Source organism: Ammospiza caudacuta, chromosome 11 (genome assembly GCF_027887145.1).
Source record: "Ammospiza caudacuta isolate bAmmCau1 chromosome 11, bAmmCau1.pri, whole genome shotgun sequence".
Taxonomy (NCBI): domain Eukaryota; kingdom Metazoa; phylum Chordata; class Aves; order Passeriformes; family Passerellidae; genus Ammospiza; species Ammospiza caudacuta.
Window position 1 is genome coordinate 18,400,374 of NC_080603.1, and position 13,828 is coordinate 18,414,201.

Sequence of the window (13,828 nt, forward strand, 5' to 3'; positions counted from 1 at the left end):
ATCACCATAGAATGCTTACTGGTACTTTCACCAGAGCTCTCATGTCTGTGCACAACCTGCTCCCAGCACTCTTTGATAGTGTGTGGTAGGGAATCCCACATAGATCCAAGCTGGTTGAGTATAGGGGTTTATCCAGCTGTGGAGCTGAGTATTTATACTTTTGAATAAAGTATAAATGCTTTATACTTGAAAGTATAAAGTGACACAGTCACGGCAAGCATTTTCCTCTTCCTCTCTTTTTTTCCAGGGAAATAAAAGGAAAGACACAGAGTAATTTATGTCAGCCTGTGAAGCATTAGAACAAGGTGCTAACAACAGCTTAATATGTTTAATTTCCTTGTCAACACTCTAGGATCCATGCTAATAGTGACAAGCATAAGGCTTCTAGGGGAGGATATAATTATCCTTGATGCCTTGTTTGTTGACCTTGTTTTCTCACCTGTGTGTGTTGCTTCCCTACAAGCATCTTCATTTTTTGTCTCTGTAGGTGGAATAAGAGAATAGGGTTTTCAGGCCTTTGTCTTCAAGTTGAAAATTGAGTGGAGGGGGAGTTTTCTGCTCAGCAGTAAGCTCCAGATGGTCAGCCCTTGTTCTATCAAAGTCCTCTTTTCCAGTCATCATCTCCAAATCCTACACTGCTCCTTCAGGACAATGTTCAGCCATAATTACAGTTTTTCACTTGTTGCAAGTGATGCATTTTTCATTTCTGTTTTATTTCAGTGATGCTATGGAAGCAGAAGAGAAACCAGGAAGCACTTGTGCAGCAGGGAGGTCTGCAGAAATTGTGAGTGCTATTTCTGAAACAGACCTTAGTTTTTCTTACATATTCTCTTTGGGTGTCTAGGATTTCTAAATTGGTTTGGCTTGAAGGTGTGAAGTTACTTTAGGCCTACATGGTGCTGTGTTGCTGGGCTAGTTGGTTGGAATTTTTTTGTTTAGTTTCTTTTCCCAAGTATTGGAGAAAGTGAGTTCACTTCTGACATGCACATACAGTTGCAATTCAGCATGTAGAATAGCTAATGCAGTTTTGACATTTCCAATGCTGCATACAAGGAGTGTTACCAGAGAGGAAGGTAAAACCCAAGACAAGTTGTTTTTTGTTTTTCTTCTTTTTCCCCATGGTAAATATTTGCAAACAAAACTTGGGAATATTTGAAAGATTCTTGCATATAATTTAAAAATTAATTAAGGGGAAACAGGAGCATTTCCTTCAAGTTATACTTTGCACAGAAAACAAAAGGGATTGAGTTTCTTGCCTCAGCAAGGAACCTTGACAGTGCTTTTGTACAGGAAAGGTGTCTTGAATCAGTTTTTGCTGCATTGGTTTTGCTGATTGTGCCAAGTACACCAAAACAATCTGTGTGGCCAGAAATGTTCTTTAGCTTAATCTTCCACAATTAAGAATGCTGACTACAAAGAAATAATTGAGAGAATTAGTTTAAGGGCTGAACTACTCATGCTTGACTGGTCTGTGACCAGCTAAATGTCAGGACAAAGAGCTGCACTGTACTTTTCACCCTGTTCAGAATGAACTTCTGCTTCTACAGATCCATTTTCAACTGTTCCATCAGGAGGAAGGAGACTTTTCTCAAAGAGCTCTTGAGGATGAATGTATCTGTTTCCTAGTTCTACAAGCTGTTGTTCTAAATAAAGCTTGTAGCTCACAAGAATGGTGCTGCAGCTCAGCACAGGCTCATGCAAAGTATTGTAGCTTTGTGGCCCTGTCTGTGAAAGCTTCCATGGAAGTACAGGTTCATTTATGAGAAGGTTTGCCTCTGGCAGGAATCTTACTGTCTCTGTAATGCCAAACAGCAGCTTGCAGAGTGTCAGATGTCACCCATATTCTTTTGCTTTCTATGAAAGAATACATTTCTTTTTGAAAAGTCTCTTTTTTCACCTGCACTGCACAGGTGAAAGCACAAAAAGCTTTGATTTCTGGGAGGTTTGGGCTTGTGCACCAAGGACAGAAACAATGTCTTCTTAGTCCTAAAACCCGATAGCTTTTGGAATATGGTGATGGCAACATACCAGAGTGGTTTCTCATGAATTCTATTTTAGCAGAGTCATAGTTGGGTTCTCATGGATTTTTTTTTCCTTTTTGCTTGTATGTGAAGAACCCAGAGCCTAAGGACCAGATCTCAAAAATGATTAAAATTTTAAGTGGCGAAATGGCCATTGAGTTACATCTGCAGTTTTTAATACGAAACAACAATACAGATCTCATGATCCTCAAAAACACAAAGGTAAGAGACTTTGTTAAATATGATTCTCTTTGATTCATCTCATTCATCCTGTGTTGGTTTTGACCATGCTGCTGTTGTTTTTGATTATAGGATGCTAGTAGGATGTTGATATTTGAATTAGGTTTGTTTGGTTTTTTTTTTATTGGTCATAGCAACTCATCTTTTTCTCACCTTTTTGGGTGGGTGGGTTTGTTTTTCATCTGTTCAGTAAGATGGGCAAAATTTACCCTCCAGCTCCATGCCAGATCCAATGCAAATGCTGCTTAATGGGAAGGGAGGAGTCAGCCAGGACTGTAGGTTACAGTATGTTGGTGTCTTGGTTGAGGTGTTAGGTAAGCCCTTCAGCTTGGCAAGGGAATCCTGGTATGTAGTAAAAAACCAGTATTTCCATGTTGGAGACAAAACCAATCAGATACTATAATGTAGACAAAGTTAGTGAATGGAGTAACTGGTTTTGTTTTGGAAGGTGTTACTCAAGGGTGGGCAAATGAAAAATTACAAGTAAACTAGAATCTTAAAAGCTTACTAGAAACTATAGGAGAAGTTTTTTATTTGTGAAATAAGATGTACATTGTCAGTAAAAGTAGTAGGGGTTGCTTGTTAGTGGGTTCATTTATTTCAGATGACATTTAAATGTATTGGAAAATCTTTTCCATCTGCTGGTAAAGTGTTCAGGATTCTGCAGTGGAGTTCTGGGAACAGCTTGGGAACGTCAGCAGCACTCGCTGTGAGTGCTCAGTTCTGGGAAGCAGAGCAGGGTGGTTCTCCAGTTAAGTGGCAATTGGAGTAATCACATCTCTGAAAGAAACTCACATAAAGGATCATTTTCATGGGAAAGATGGCTAGAGGATATGTTAGAGTGTATTAGCAATCTATTAGCTGATTACAGGGAAATTGCTGGTTAAATTGAGGATCATTACAGTCCATTTTTCTGCTGTACTGGCAAGCTTGTTAAGTGACCTTGGGCAGATCTTTTGCTGAGTGATGCTACTGATTGTTCTTGTTCTTTCAGGATGCAGTGAGGAATTCTGTGTGTCATACTGCAACTGTTATAGCAAACTCCTTTATGCACTGTGGGACAACCAGTGACCAGTTCCTTAGGTAAATCTATGGCAAGGAAGCTGCAATGTCATTTAGAGGTGTTTGAACAACGTTGTTGCCCTCCTTAACTGGATACATCCAGAGTGGTAACTGCAGAACTCTAATGGTGTTAGAGAATTGTTTCCTTTTCTCTATCCTCACAAACTGGCTTTGTTTGACTGTTAACTGTATGAGCAACTTGGAGGGTGAAGATCTGGAATTTCTTTTCTCTTTGTTTACTAGTTAGAGAGTTTCTGAGATGTATCTTCATATGGTAGAGACTGACAGTACTGAATGATCTTGTAGGAGAAATACTAGGGCTGACCTTACAAGGGACTTAAAGAAATCTGCAGAAACTCTACTAAAGCTTCTCCCAGAAAATTGGTGGGCTGCATATTGAGCAGTTCTCTGTCTTTCACTGATATCACCCATGTCTAGAAGCTTGACTACAGCCAGGCAAAAATCAGGACTGATGAAGGGGAGAGAACTGTAAAGTGGAAATGTATTTAGCTGCCTTCCCTTCTGGAGCTGCTTTTTAGTTGGAAAGAAGTCTTCAGTGCTCTTAAACCCTGTTTGCAGGATTAGGAACAGGCTGTATGAGAAACTTTGTTTAACCTTTTTTTTTTAATCTTCTAGAGACAATTTGGAGTGGCTGGCCAGGGCCACTAACTGGGCTAAGTTTACTGCTACTGCCAGCTTGGGTGTTATACACAAGGTAACATTGCATTCATTTCCTTCTGCACAGTGTAAATGCTTGACTTGTGAACAGTGAAAGTGTGGAAGTGGGGGATTCTGGATAGTGCCTGCACTCCAGTGTACCTGGCATAGCTATAACATATTTTGTGTCTTTACACTATAAAGTTCCTTACTGTAGAAACTCTCAGTAAGTTTGAACAGTGATGTGTGGCACTGAAATACTGATTTTAGTGGAGAAAATAATGGCTATAACACATGTTTAAATATTACTTTGCTGTTTTTTCCCATTTCACGTCCCACTGTCTTCCCTTCCGGCTGGTCACTGGACATCCAGGGTCATGAGAAAGAAGCATTACAGCTAATGGCAACCTACCTGCCCAAGGACACCTCTCCAGGCTCAGCCTACCAGGAGGGAGGAGGCCTCTATGCCTTGGGTCTCATCCATGCCAACCACGGCGGGGACATCATTGACTACTTGCTGAACCAGCTGAAGAATGCCAGTAATGATGTGTGTACTGGGCTCTGCAGTGAGCCTTTGCTTTGTTGGGAATATGCAGGAGGGGGCTGGGTGGTTTAGTAGTGGGGAGTAGAGGTAATTAAGCACCAGTGTGGTACTTAAACTTCCTCTGGATTTTAAAGATTGGTTAAAGGTTGGTTTTAACAACCTGTTGCTTAAGGTTTAGGTAAGATTTTTAGGAATTTCTTATGTACTTGACAGTGACTGTAGCTTCATCATATTTACTACTTGTTATATCTGCTTTGTTTTGCTAGTGGACCTGCAGCATTCAGGCACTGTTATTGTGTACAGCTTAGTTGTCAAGGGAATAAGCCACAAAATGTTTCTACTGGCATGACCTGTAGTTTTAATGCATCTTGCACAATAAGAAGTGTTTTACTTCTGCACTTAGTGTTTGTAGACCTCTAGAAAAATATCTTTTTAAGTTGGGAATAGGTCATTGTCTCAGCATGTTGCCTTTTTCTCCTTGTGGAATCTAATCACTTTTTTTTTTTAATTCCATGAACAGATCCTATTAGTCTTTCTGCAAATGTATCTATTGTTAGAATAAAAGAGTTTACGACTGTTTTTAAGTGGGTACCTTTTAACCTTTTTATTTAGAACTTATTACTAGCTAGGTTTTTACACATGGCACAGATTTATGGTTTTACATAAATCACTCAGTGGGGGAAAAGAGTTTGAAGTTACTAGAAAATCTTCTGTGCTATGTGTTAAGCTTCTGTTACTTACTGTTTATGGGCTTTTGAACTGTTTTTCTTATATTTAATATTGATGGAAAGATGTCTGCTTCAGTTGAAGCCATACTGTTCCCTGCTTTATGACTGAAATTGCATGTGCTTCTCTAGATTGTGCGACATGGTGGCAGCCTGGGCTTGGGGCTGGCTGCCATGGGGACAGCACGTCAGGATGTGTATGATCTGCTGAAAACAAATCTCTACCAGGATGATGCAGTGACAGGTAAATGTTCTGCTTTCAAAGCAAATAACCATCTGAGGCCTTATCAGGCACCTGGGGTTTTTGATAATGTTATTTTCCCCTCAGGTTTTCTGTTAGCAGCATAGATTGTTTCTAGCTGTGTTTTACTTACTGATCTTTTCCTGATCATTATGGTTCTTTAGTTATGTGTCAGTAATGTTCAGAGATCCTGTCATGACTGGCACTGTGGCAAGTTTTAATAAGACACACTAGGTCTTTAAACAGCTCCTTTTTTGCTCTGTTCATTTCTTTGTCATATGCTTTTTCTTTAGTGTGGCTGTTTTCCAAAGCCATGTGCTTTTTTGAGCTGAGTGACAGGCTTGGAGAAGCTTGTGGGAATTACTGCTGCATTGGTGGGGCTCATAGGAAAGTGATTTCAGCAGCTCTTGGTCCAAGGAAGGGATAATTGAACTTAGTAGAGAAAAGTACTAAATTGTGGTTACAAACACATTTTGCCATGAATAATGGAGTTGTTAGGCGTGGTGATGCCCAGAAAGGATCTATTGGCCTACATCTGGTGTGATTCTCTAGACACAGTATTTATTACTTTGGGAACAGAGTTGACTTTTTTGCTTTTCTGTGATTTTCAGGTGAGGCAGCTGGCCTGGCACTGGGGTTGGTTATGTTAGGATCTAAAAATGCCCAGGCTATTGAGGACATGGTTGGCTATGCACAGGAAACCCAGCATGAAAAGATCCTGCGAGGCCTCGCGGTTGGAATCGCTCTGGTCATGTATGGGAGGATGGAAGAGGCTGATGCTCTCATTGAGAGTCTCTGCAGAGATAAGGTAAATTGAGCTGTGACTTAATCCCTGACTCTTGTGTTACATGGCTGACCTTCCTGTCCATTTGTGAATCTCCAGCTGTGGTGAGTTAGCTCTTTTGAACCAGAGAAGTTCTTACATGGGTCTGAAGTAGGACTGTTTCACAAATTGCTGGGCTCTGATCAAAAATACAAGAACAATACTGCTTAGCTCTGTATTTCTTTAGCCTTATAGTTGGTTTTCATAGTCATGTGAGCAGCAGCAGGGAGTAGATCAGGATGCAGTGCTTAAAAAAAGGACAAACTAGCTGTAAGTGGGTCATCTCAAGGCTCTGGTAGTGATCATTGCAGATTGCAAGCAAGAAGCAGAATGACACCTCTGCCCTGTACTCTTGGGTAGCCTGCAGCATAGCAGGCTCTCTGTCCCCCTGAACTTGGTAATGACAACCCTGCTTTGGTCATTGTCCTGTTACTTGTCCCAAATAAACAGCTAAGCAATGAGGCTGACATGTGACCTGTTAGCAGGTTCAAGACACAAGAGTGGAACAGATTTAAAGTTAGAATTACTGAGTCACTGCTTGGATGGATGTGAGATATTGATGCTTTCTCTTCCAGGATCCAATTCTCCGTCGTTCTGGCATGTACACCGTGGCTATGGCATACTGTGGCTCAGGGAACAACAAGGCTATCAGGCGCCTGCTGCATGTGGCTGTAAGTACTGTGGCCTCAGCAGCACATAGGAGGGAATTTTTGGTCAGAAAGCAAGCACATCACCTTGTCAGGCTTTGTGTCTGCACTGTTATATTCTGGTCCAAATCAGAGATTGTGAAGTGATGAAAGCTTTATTTAGTATTATGAGTGGAACTAACAGGGCCTTCTTTCATTAGGGTAAAGAGACTTTGAGACTTTCAACCTGGTATCACAGAGAAGGCACCTATTAAAAATTAAAATCTGAACCTAAACTACCCAGCTAACAGCTTTGCAGTGAATAGTCTGTGTAATGATGGACTGGAGAAAAAATAAATTAAGCTGTAAAGGATGAGGTCTGTCCTTTGATCATCTTGCAGTTGGTGTGCAAGCATGGGTGAGGCTGTTTGGGCTAAGGCTGAACATTATTTTAACTAGTTTTCTCTATAATCCTGTCTTCTGGTCTGAAACATGGTCCTCAAGTGTTTTAACTGTATTCTGAATATCCTGTTTTTCCTTTTGTAGGTGAGTGATGTGAATGATGACGTGAGGCGGGCAGCTGTGGAGTCACTTGGTTTCATTCTGTTCAGGTAAAGTGTCTTCCTTGGTCATTCCTGCAGCCTTCAATTTAATGTCTGTTACTTTTTTAAAAAATGAGTATGCGACTGCTTTCACAAAGTGACTCAACTGCTAACTGAATCAATTCTGAAAAGTTAAAAAACTGAGAGACTGGTTTAGGATTAGAAGCCTTCCCTAATGTCCAGCAGATGTTTAATGAGTCTTTCTGTAGGTTTCTGGATTTGTGGCTTAATTGTCTGAACAGAGCTTGATGAAGTTGACAAATAGAATGAAAAATTAATATTTGTATAATTGAGAGTTAATTAAAAATTAAATATACCGTGCTTGTGCCAAGCCTCTTAAGGGCAGCAGTACCCAGACAAATATATCTGCCTAATGACTGTCTAAAATGTTGTGACTTTGATTAAGCAAAAACAACTGAAAAAAAGACCTTGAAATAGTCTTTGTTTCTTAAGGATCCACTGTAAAACCATGAAAAGTTCCTGGGCTTACATTGTAACATGCACCCATCACGGAATTGTCACAATGTTTCCTTTGTTGTCTAAGGTGAAGCCTATTGCTGAAATGGTGTTTTGTAGTGCCCTGCAGGTCCCTTGGCTAAGAGGTGGTTGGGGAATTAGGAGGCTCCCCAAGGACTGCACCTGCATCTGTTAATACAGTAATCTGTGTTCTGTTAATACAATAATCTGTGTTACCTGAGTGCTGAGCCAAACTGCAGCCTTTGAGTGTGTCTGAGAGAAGTTGATGCATGCTTGGGTGCATAATTGTAATTTTAAAATTGTTCTTCACATCTTCTTTTGGGTTGGTAGCTGTCCTTAAAAGCAGGATGGGAGGTTCTTAAAGATGGGATTAAAACTTGGGTTACTGATGTGAGCAGTGAGCTTTTCTGTACCAAATTGTTCCCCACATGGAAGTGACTCTGCACTGTTCTGCCCTATCTGAAGGATAATTGAATTGCAAAGAGGGTTGCAAAGAGGACAGATTCTCTCAGTGGGCAGCAGGTGTCTCTCAAGTGCTTCTGCTCTGTTACTTCCAAGCAGCACAGCTCCTTCCTTGCTGCTTAGGGATCTCTGCCTCTCCTGACGCCAAGGGATCTGTTTAGCTGATTTCTGTATCTGTGTACAGAACAAAAATTCCATGCATGCCTTCCATAGTTTCAGGCATCTTTTTTCAAAACAGGTTGTGACAAAGCCCTTTTGAGCTCAGATTTCAGTGTAATTTCTCTTTTCAACAAATGCAAAGCACAATTGGACATGGATATCTCTTGCCAAAATGAGAAACCTTCAAGGCTCTGAACTAAACCTTTTACTATGTGCTGGCATCTTGCTGGAACAACATAGTTCAGGGCCTGTTCTCTCCATATCCAGCAGTGAGGAATGAGTGACACCATCTTTGACTCTTTCACCTGCTGTACTGTGGTTCAGATGTTATCCTGCCTCTTCCTCTCCCTTTCTGGAGATACTTGCTGTCCAGAACTTACTTGTGCAATAAGGAGGAGCATTTGCTTGTAAATTCTAGTGTCCACCTTTCTTGGTAGTCCTTGGTAGTCAAGGACTAACACTTTTTAGCTGATTAGCACTGGCTCCTGGAGGCAAAAGGTTTTTGTTAGGCTGTGGTAGTTGCCAACACTTTTCACTTGATAACTGGTTGTGTGCTCTGCCCCAGCTGAACAATGCCAGTGTACAGAGACCAAATGAGTTGTGAGTTTGTCAGATTTCATGGCTAAAATGACATTTCTTTCTTAGGACTATTGTTTTTTGTAGTCTAACTGGATTTACTTGTAAGGGCTGCTAACACAGCATTGAATACTGGCAAGAGTCAGTGATTTGTCAGCTGGTGGGTATACAGAGCTTTTGAATGAAGTGTTTTGGAGGTGAGAAGGTCTGAGACACAGTGGGCTAAATCCCAGAAATTAATCTCATTTTAAGTGAAGGAAACATGACTGAAGGTCTCATGAAAAGAGTTCTCATTGAATTCTTTGTATGTGGTTGCAGATAGGGAACTGTGAAATCAGGATTGAAGTAAGAAAATACATTTGTTTAATGCAGTCTACATTTTTCTTGGGGAATTCATGGCATTAATGAGGTTGAGTGTGCTAGAGGTGTGAGTTTGTCTGCTGGGTTGTACACTTCAGCAGCCTCAGACTTGTGCTTCTCTCTGTTCCTCCTATAGGAATAGTAAAATCCATATAAGGGTGGAGGTTACCCAGTCAGAGGATGATAATTTCCTTAAAAGCACCATTGCTTGAACATGACAGAACTACAGCCCACAAACTCACATCGTGTCATAAATATCCAGTTTGTTTTCTCCTGTTGTTACAACTATCTATGAATAAATGTTCTTCCTCTTGGATTTGAACTAAAAGTGTCGTAAACATCACAAAACTGCTAATTTTAGGTAATGCATCTGCATAACAGAACATTCTGTGAGGCTTTGCTGTCCTTGGTTTCCTCTGTGAGCCTTCCTTGCTATCACATTTATACAACCCTGCCTACACTCACTCAACAGCCCATCTTGACTTTTATTGTTGATTATGAAAACAGCAGAGTATCGAAGCAAAATGTGATAGAACATAATGCAATAAAACATGGCATTTAATTTTTAGAGCAATAAGGTTTTGCTTGAACTTGAAGATTACCTCTTTTATATTTTTTAAGCATAGTTTGGTTTTTTTTCATTGGGCTTTTGAATTACTGGAAAAATATTCAAAAGAATGTATGTGGCCTTTTTCATTATTCAGAATTCATGAATCAAGGTTTAGATAGAATATTCTAGTCTAGGTTCTTAAGTTTTACCTAAGAATTGCAAGATTAAAATTTCTGGTGTGTTGTGAAAGACAATAAATCACCCAGTTACAATCCCTGGAGGACTGGGGGAGCAGGGGTTAGTGCTGCTGTTACAGTTTCACTCTGGGATGTTGGATGCACACTTGCCTGGCTGTGGGAATGTCTGCAGTCACCCAAGTGAGCAGAGCAGCATCAATCACATTGCTTGAGTGCAGAATATGTTGCAGGTCATATTCATATAGCACAAAATCTTCCTTGTCCGATTCCTGGGCTCCCCAAAGCTTTCCAGGGGACCCTGTGTGTAGAATTAAAACTTGATCAGCAGAGTTGCTGCTGTTAATTCTGGTTTTGCTGACTGTTTAGAAGCAGTCCATAGGTTCAGGCTGGGGATGGAAAGCACAGCTTGCTGGCTGTAGGACTTGGTGTGGCTTTTTTCCCTTCTTGGCTTAGCCCCATACAAAAATTAGACACTAGTTATGGATTTTGGAGCAGATCATTTTCATACCACTATATTAAATGATGAGAAAATGTTCTGGTGCAAGAGAATTGTTTCAAAATTGCCTCCTCTCTTCTTCCTTTTGCCGTCTAAAAATACCAGGCAAAATTGTGTGGAGCAAAAAGCTGAGACTTTACATCTTCTCTCTTTTTAAAAATGGCCACCTCTTACAGGAAGCACTTCAAAGTAAAACGTTATTGTAAAGTGATACAGAGGCACTAATGAAGCTTGGGATGTTTGGAGCTTGCAGTGTGGATGCAGGGCTGAACAAGAAGCTGTGTTGTGAAATAGGAAGAAGAGAAATGATGTATTGAGTTGGCTGCTGTAAGGTGTCTCTGTTTTCCCAGTTCTGCTCCTTTTGCCATTGATCACAGATAGCAAACTCATCTAATTGTTGATGTTTACATACTGGTGGTTCTTTGTGCTGAAGTGGTTTATAAAATATTTATGATTGCTGGAAACAGCATTTAAATCACCTGTGACTTTTGGTCAGCTTTTTAAAATTATTGTAATGCAATGGAAAACATGATCGATATAAAGTGTTTTGCTTTTTAAAAATGGAAAGACTTATTTTTATCATAATTTTTACCACTTTAGATCATGAATTCTTTGTTTGTATTGCAGAGTGAGATGTGATTGGATTATGTAGCCAGCCTTATTTTTACATTGTTAGAGCAGTGCTGCAGAGTATCTAAACACTTTATGTACAAAATGAGGAGATAGATGTTTTATGGATAGAAGAAATCTGATTGGTAAAAAGCTTCAATGTGGGATGGAACAGTGCTTGCAAGCATGAATTAAAAACGTTTAGTGCTCTCATAGCAGTTGTTAAATCCAGAGGAATGAGACTTTTGGGGAAGTGGGACTTGAGTTGTAGGATGCTGCTTTTGCCTTCATGCAATCCTGTTGGGAAAAAGCTGAGGGCAGGAGAGGGAACAATGCAGCCTCTAGAGAGTCCCAAAGGGAAGATGTAGTCTCAGCTGATAAGTGTAGGCTACCCAAACATGAAGAACTCTGCATGGCTTCTGTTCAATTTTTCATTTTAGGATAATGCAAGTGAAATAGTAATGTTTCCTGCTTTTGTATGCTTTGTGTTTACATAGCCTTTTTAAGGTATTTTAAGGCTATGTATTTGTTATAAGGCAAACAGATCAGATACTTGGATTTTATTCCAGGAAGACTGGGACAGTGTGTTTTTTTATATCTTGTAACCTACCTTTATCCAGAAGGCAGATAGCAGATGATCTGGGTAATTGAGTGTGAGGCTGACAGTCACTCTAATGTGATCTGCACCAGTGGCTTTTTCAATGTTTTAAATGTGAAGAGGAATTTAGTGAAATAAATCTGCTTGTTAATTCTTGCATAGGAAAGATTAAAAGGGTTTTGTTTACAATCCAACACATTTTATCTTGTCATATTCAGTCTTCCTGGTAGAGGAGAATGAAGGTCCCTTTCAAAGAAATAGAAGCAGAAATCTTACTATAATCAGAAGAAGCCTTAGACTTTCACTGAAGTTGTGCAGGGTTTAATGAATTTGAAAATGATTTGCCATTACCTGTGTGGAGAATTTGTAAAGAGGATCCTTTAGAGAGTAAAAAGCTCTTAATTTTTAAGAGTGTGATGTTGCTTTTCAGAGGTTGGAAAGGACCTGAATACCTGCATGCTGGGAATTGTAGCTGTGACTTAACAAACAGTGTTGACATGAATTATTAAAAAATGGACACTTTTAGCAAGCCATCTTTCCTATTTTTGTACCTAGCTTCCCATTGTAAAATGAAAGGTCTTCCTCTCCTCTGCAGAGCAAAAGTCTTCCTTTTCCAGTGGAGAAAACATTGTTTCTCCTGGGAATGGACACTGATAGTAAACACCATGTTGTTATGCCAAAGACAAAATTATGGAAGTTACGCCTCTCCTGCCTGTTGTTTTTGCCATGTTAATAGAGAGCCAAAGGGGAAGTGAAACAAAGGAGGGTTTCTGAGCAGTTGTACATAGACATCTTTATCAATGTGAGGAAAAAAGTCTAAAGCTTCATGGTAATATTAACTCAGTGCTGAGAACTGGCCAGAACTCTGGAACTCTTGGCTGCAGCTTGCAAGGTAAAAAGCCAGAAGAGCTCTGGCAATGTTCTGCCTCCCTGGGTTCCAATGTCCCAGGTTGTTCAGCATGCCTTTACCATGTTTACTCTGCTTACACTGCTTTACTTTTTAAGTCTGATGTTACATACAGCAACCTAGAAAAAGATTCAGGGGAGTTATGTGTTTGTTTTCTTTATCAGCTTGCAGTGATGTGGATGTTTCCACAGGATGGAAATGGTGTAGAAAAGCTGCACTTTCTGTGAAACACTAAAAAAATCCTATGTGTCTCTTGTGTGCAGGTGATACAGCAGCAGCTGGTAGCATCAGCCTCTCTTCTCAGTGCCTTGTGCTTAACACTTGCTTTTAACTGTACTTGCATTTGAAAATTGATGCTAGTATGGCCTAGTGTGATATAGTCAGGAAGAGTTTTATACTTGAAGGATATAAGATAACTGAGTAGTTTTTCTAGCTGCCTGTAGGTTTCCTGACAGCTAAAAGCCTGCAGCTTATAGATGGTTTAGGACTGGCTTCACAAAATGCATTTTACATCATAGCTGGGATTAGCTGAATTTCTTGCTTCTCCATTTCTGAGTGATTTAAAGGTTAGGATATTTTTTTGTTTTGTTTTGTTTTTTTTCTGGCTTTGTCTGTTTCATGTGTATTTTGTGGCTGTTTTGTTTAGTTTTTTGTAAAGTAATGCCTTTATTTGCATTTCAAGGCACTTATTCTGTTAGGCTGCTAACTCCGTTATTTTCCTCTCTGCAAGACTGCTGAGTCCTTATGTGCATGTCTGTGCTGTAATTTTTAATTAGATAGGCAGACAGAACATTGACTGAATGTCTCCTAACGTATTTTAAATAATTAAACAACAAAACAATCACCATACTTGTCCATTGTTCTTTTAAAATGTTCTTCCTATAGTGCTTGGGTTG

The 13,828-nt window shown here is 39.9% G+C and overlaps 1 protein-coding gene across 1 annotated transcript in view; it reads left to right on the forward strand.

The window, feature by feature from the left end:
- The window catches only part of PSMD1 (proteasome 26S subunit, non-ATPase 1), a 66,069-nt gene that overhangs the window by 7,746 nt on the left and 44,495 nt on the right, over window positions 1–13,828 (forward strand). Inside the window, exons 8-16 of the mRNA XM_058812635.1 lie at window positions 721–784; window positions 2,115–2,243; window positions 3,256–3,344; window positions 3,960–4,038; window positions 4,354–4,527; window positions 5,382–5,493; window positions 6,102–6,298; window positions 6,889–6,984; window positions 7,486–7,550. Of these exons, the coding sequence (XP_058668618.1) occupies window positions 721–784; window positions 2,115–2,243; window positions 3,256–3,344; window positions 3,960–4,038; window positions 4,354–4,527; window positions 5,382–5,493; window positions 6,102–6,298; window positions 6,889–6,984; window positions 7,486–7,550 (1,005 nt within the window). The remainder of the gene's footprint in view (window positions 1–720; window positions 785–2,114; window positions 2,244–3,255; window positions 3,345–3,959; window positions 4,039–4,353; window positions 4,528–5,381; window positions 5,494–6,101; window positions 6,299–6,888; window positions 6,985–7,485; window positions 7,551–13,828) is intronic.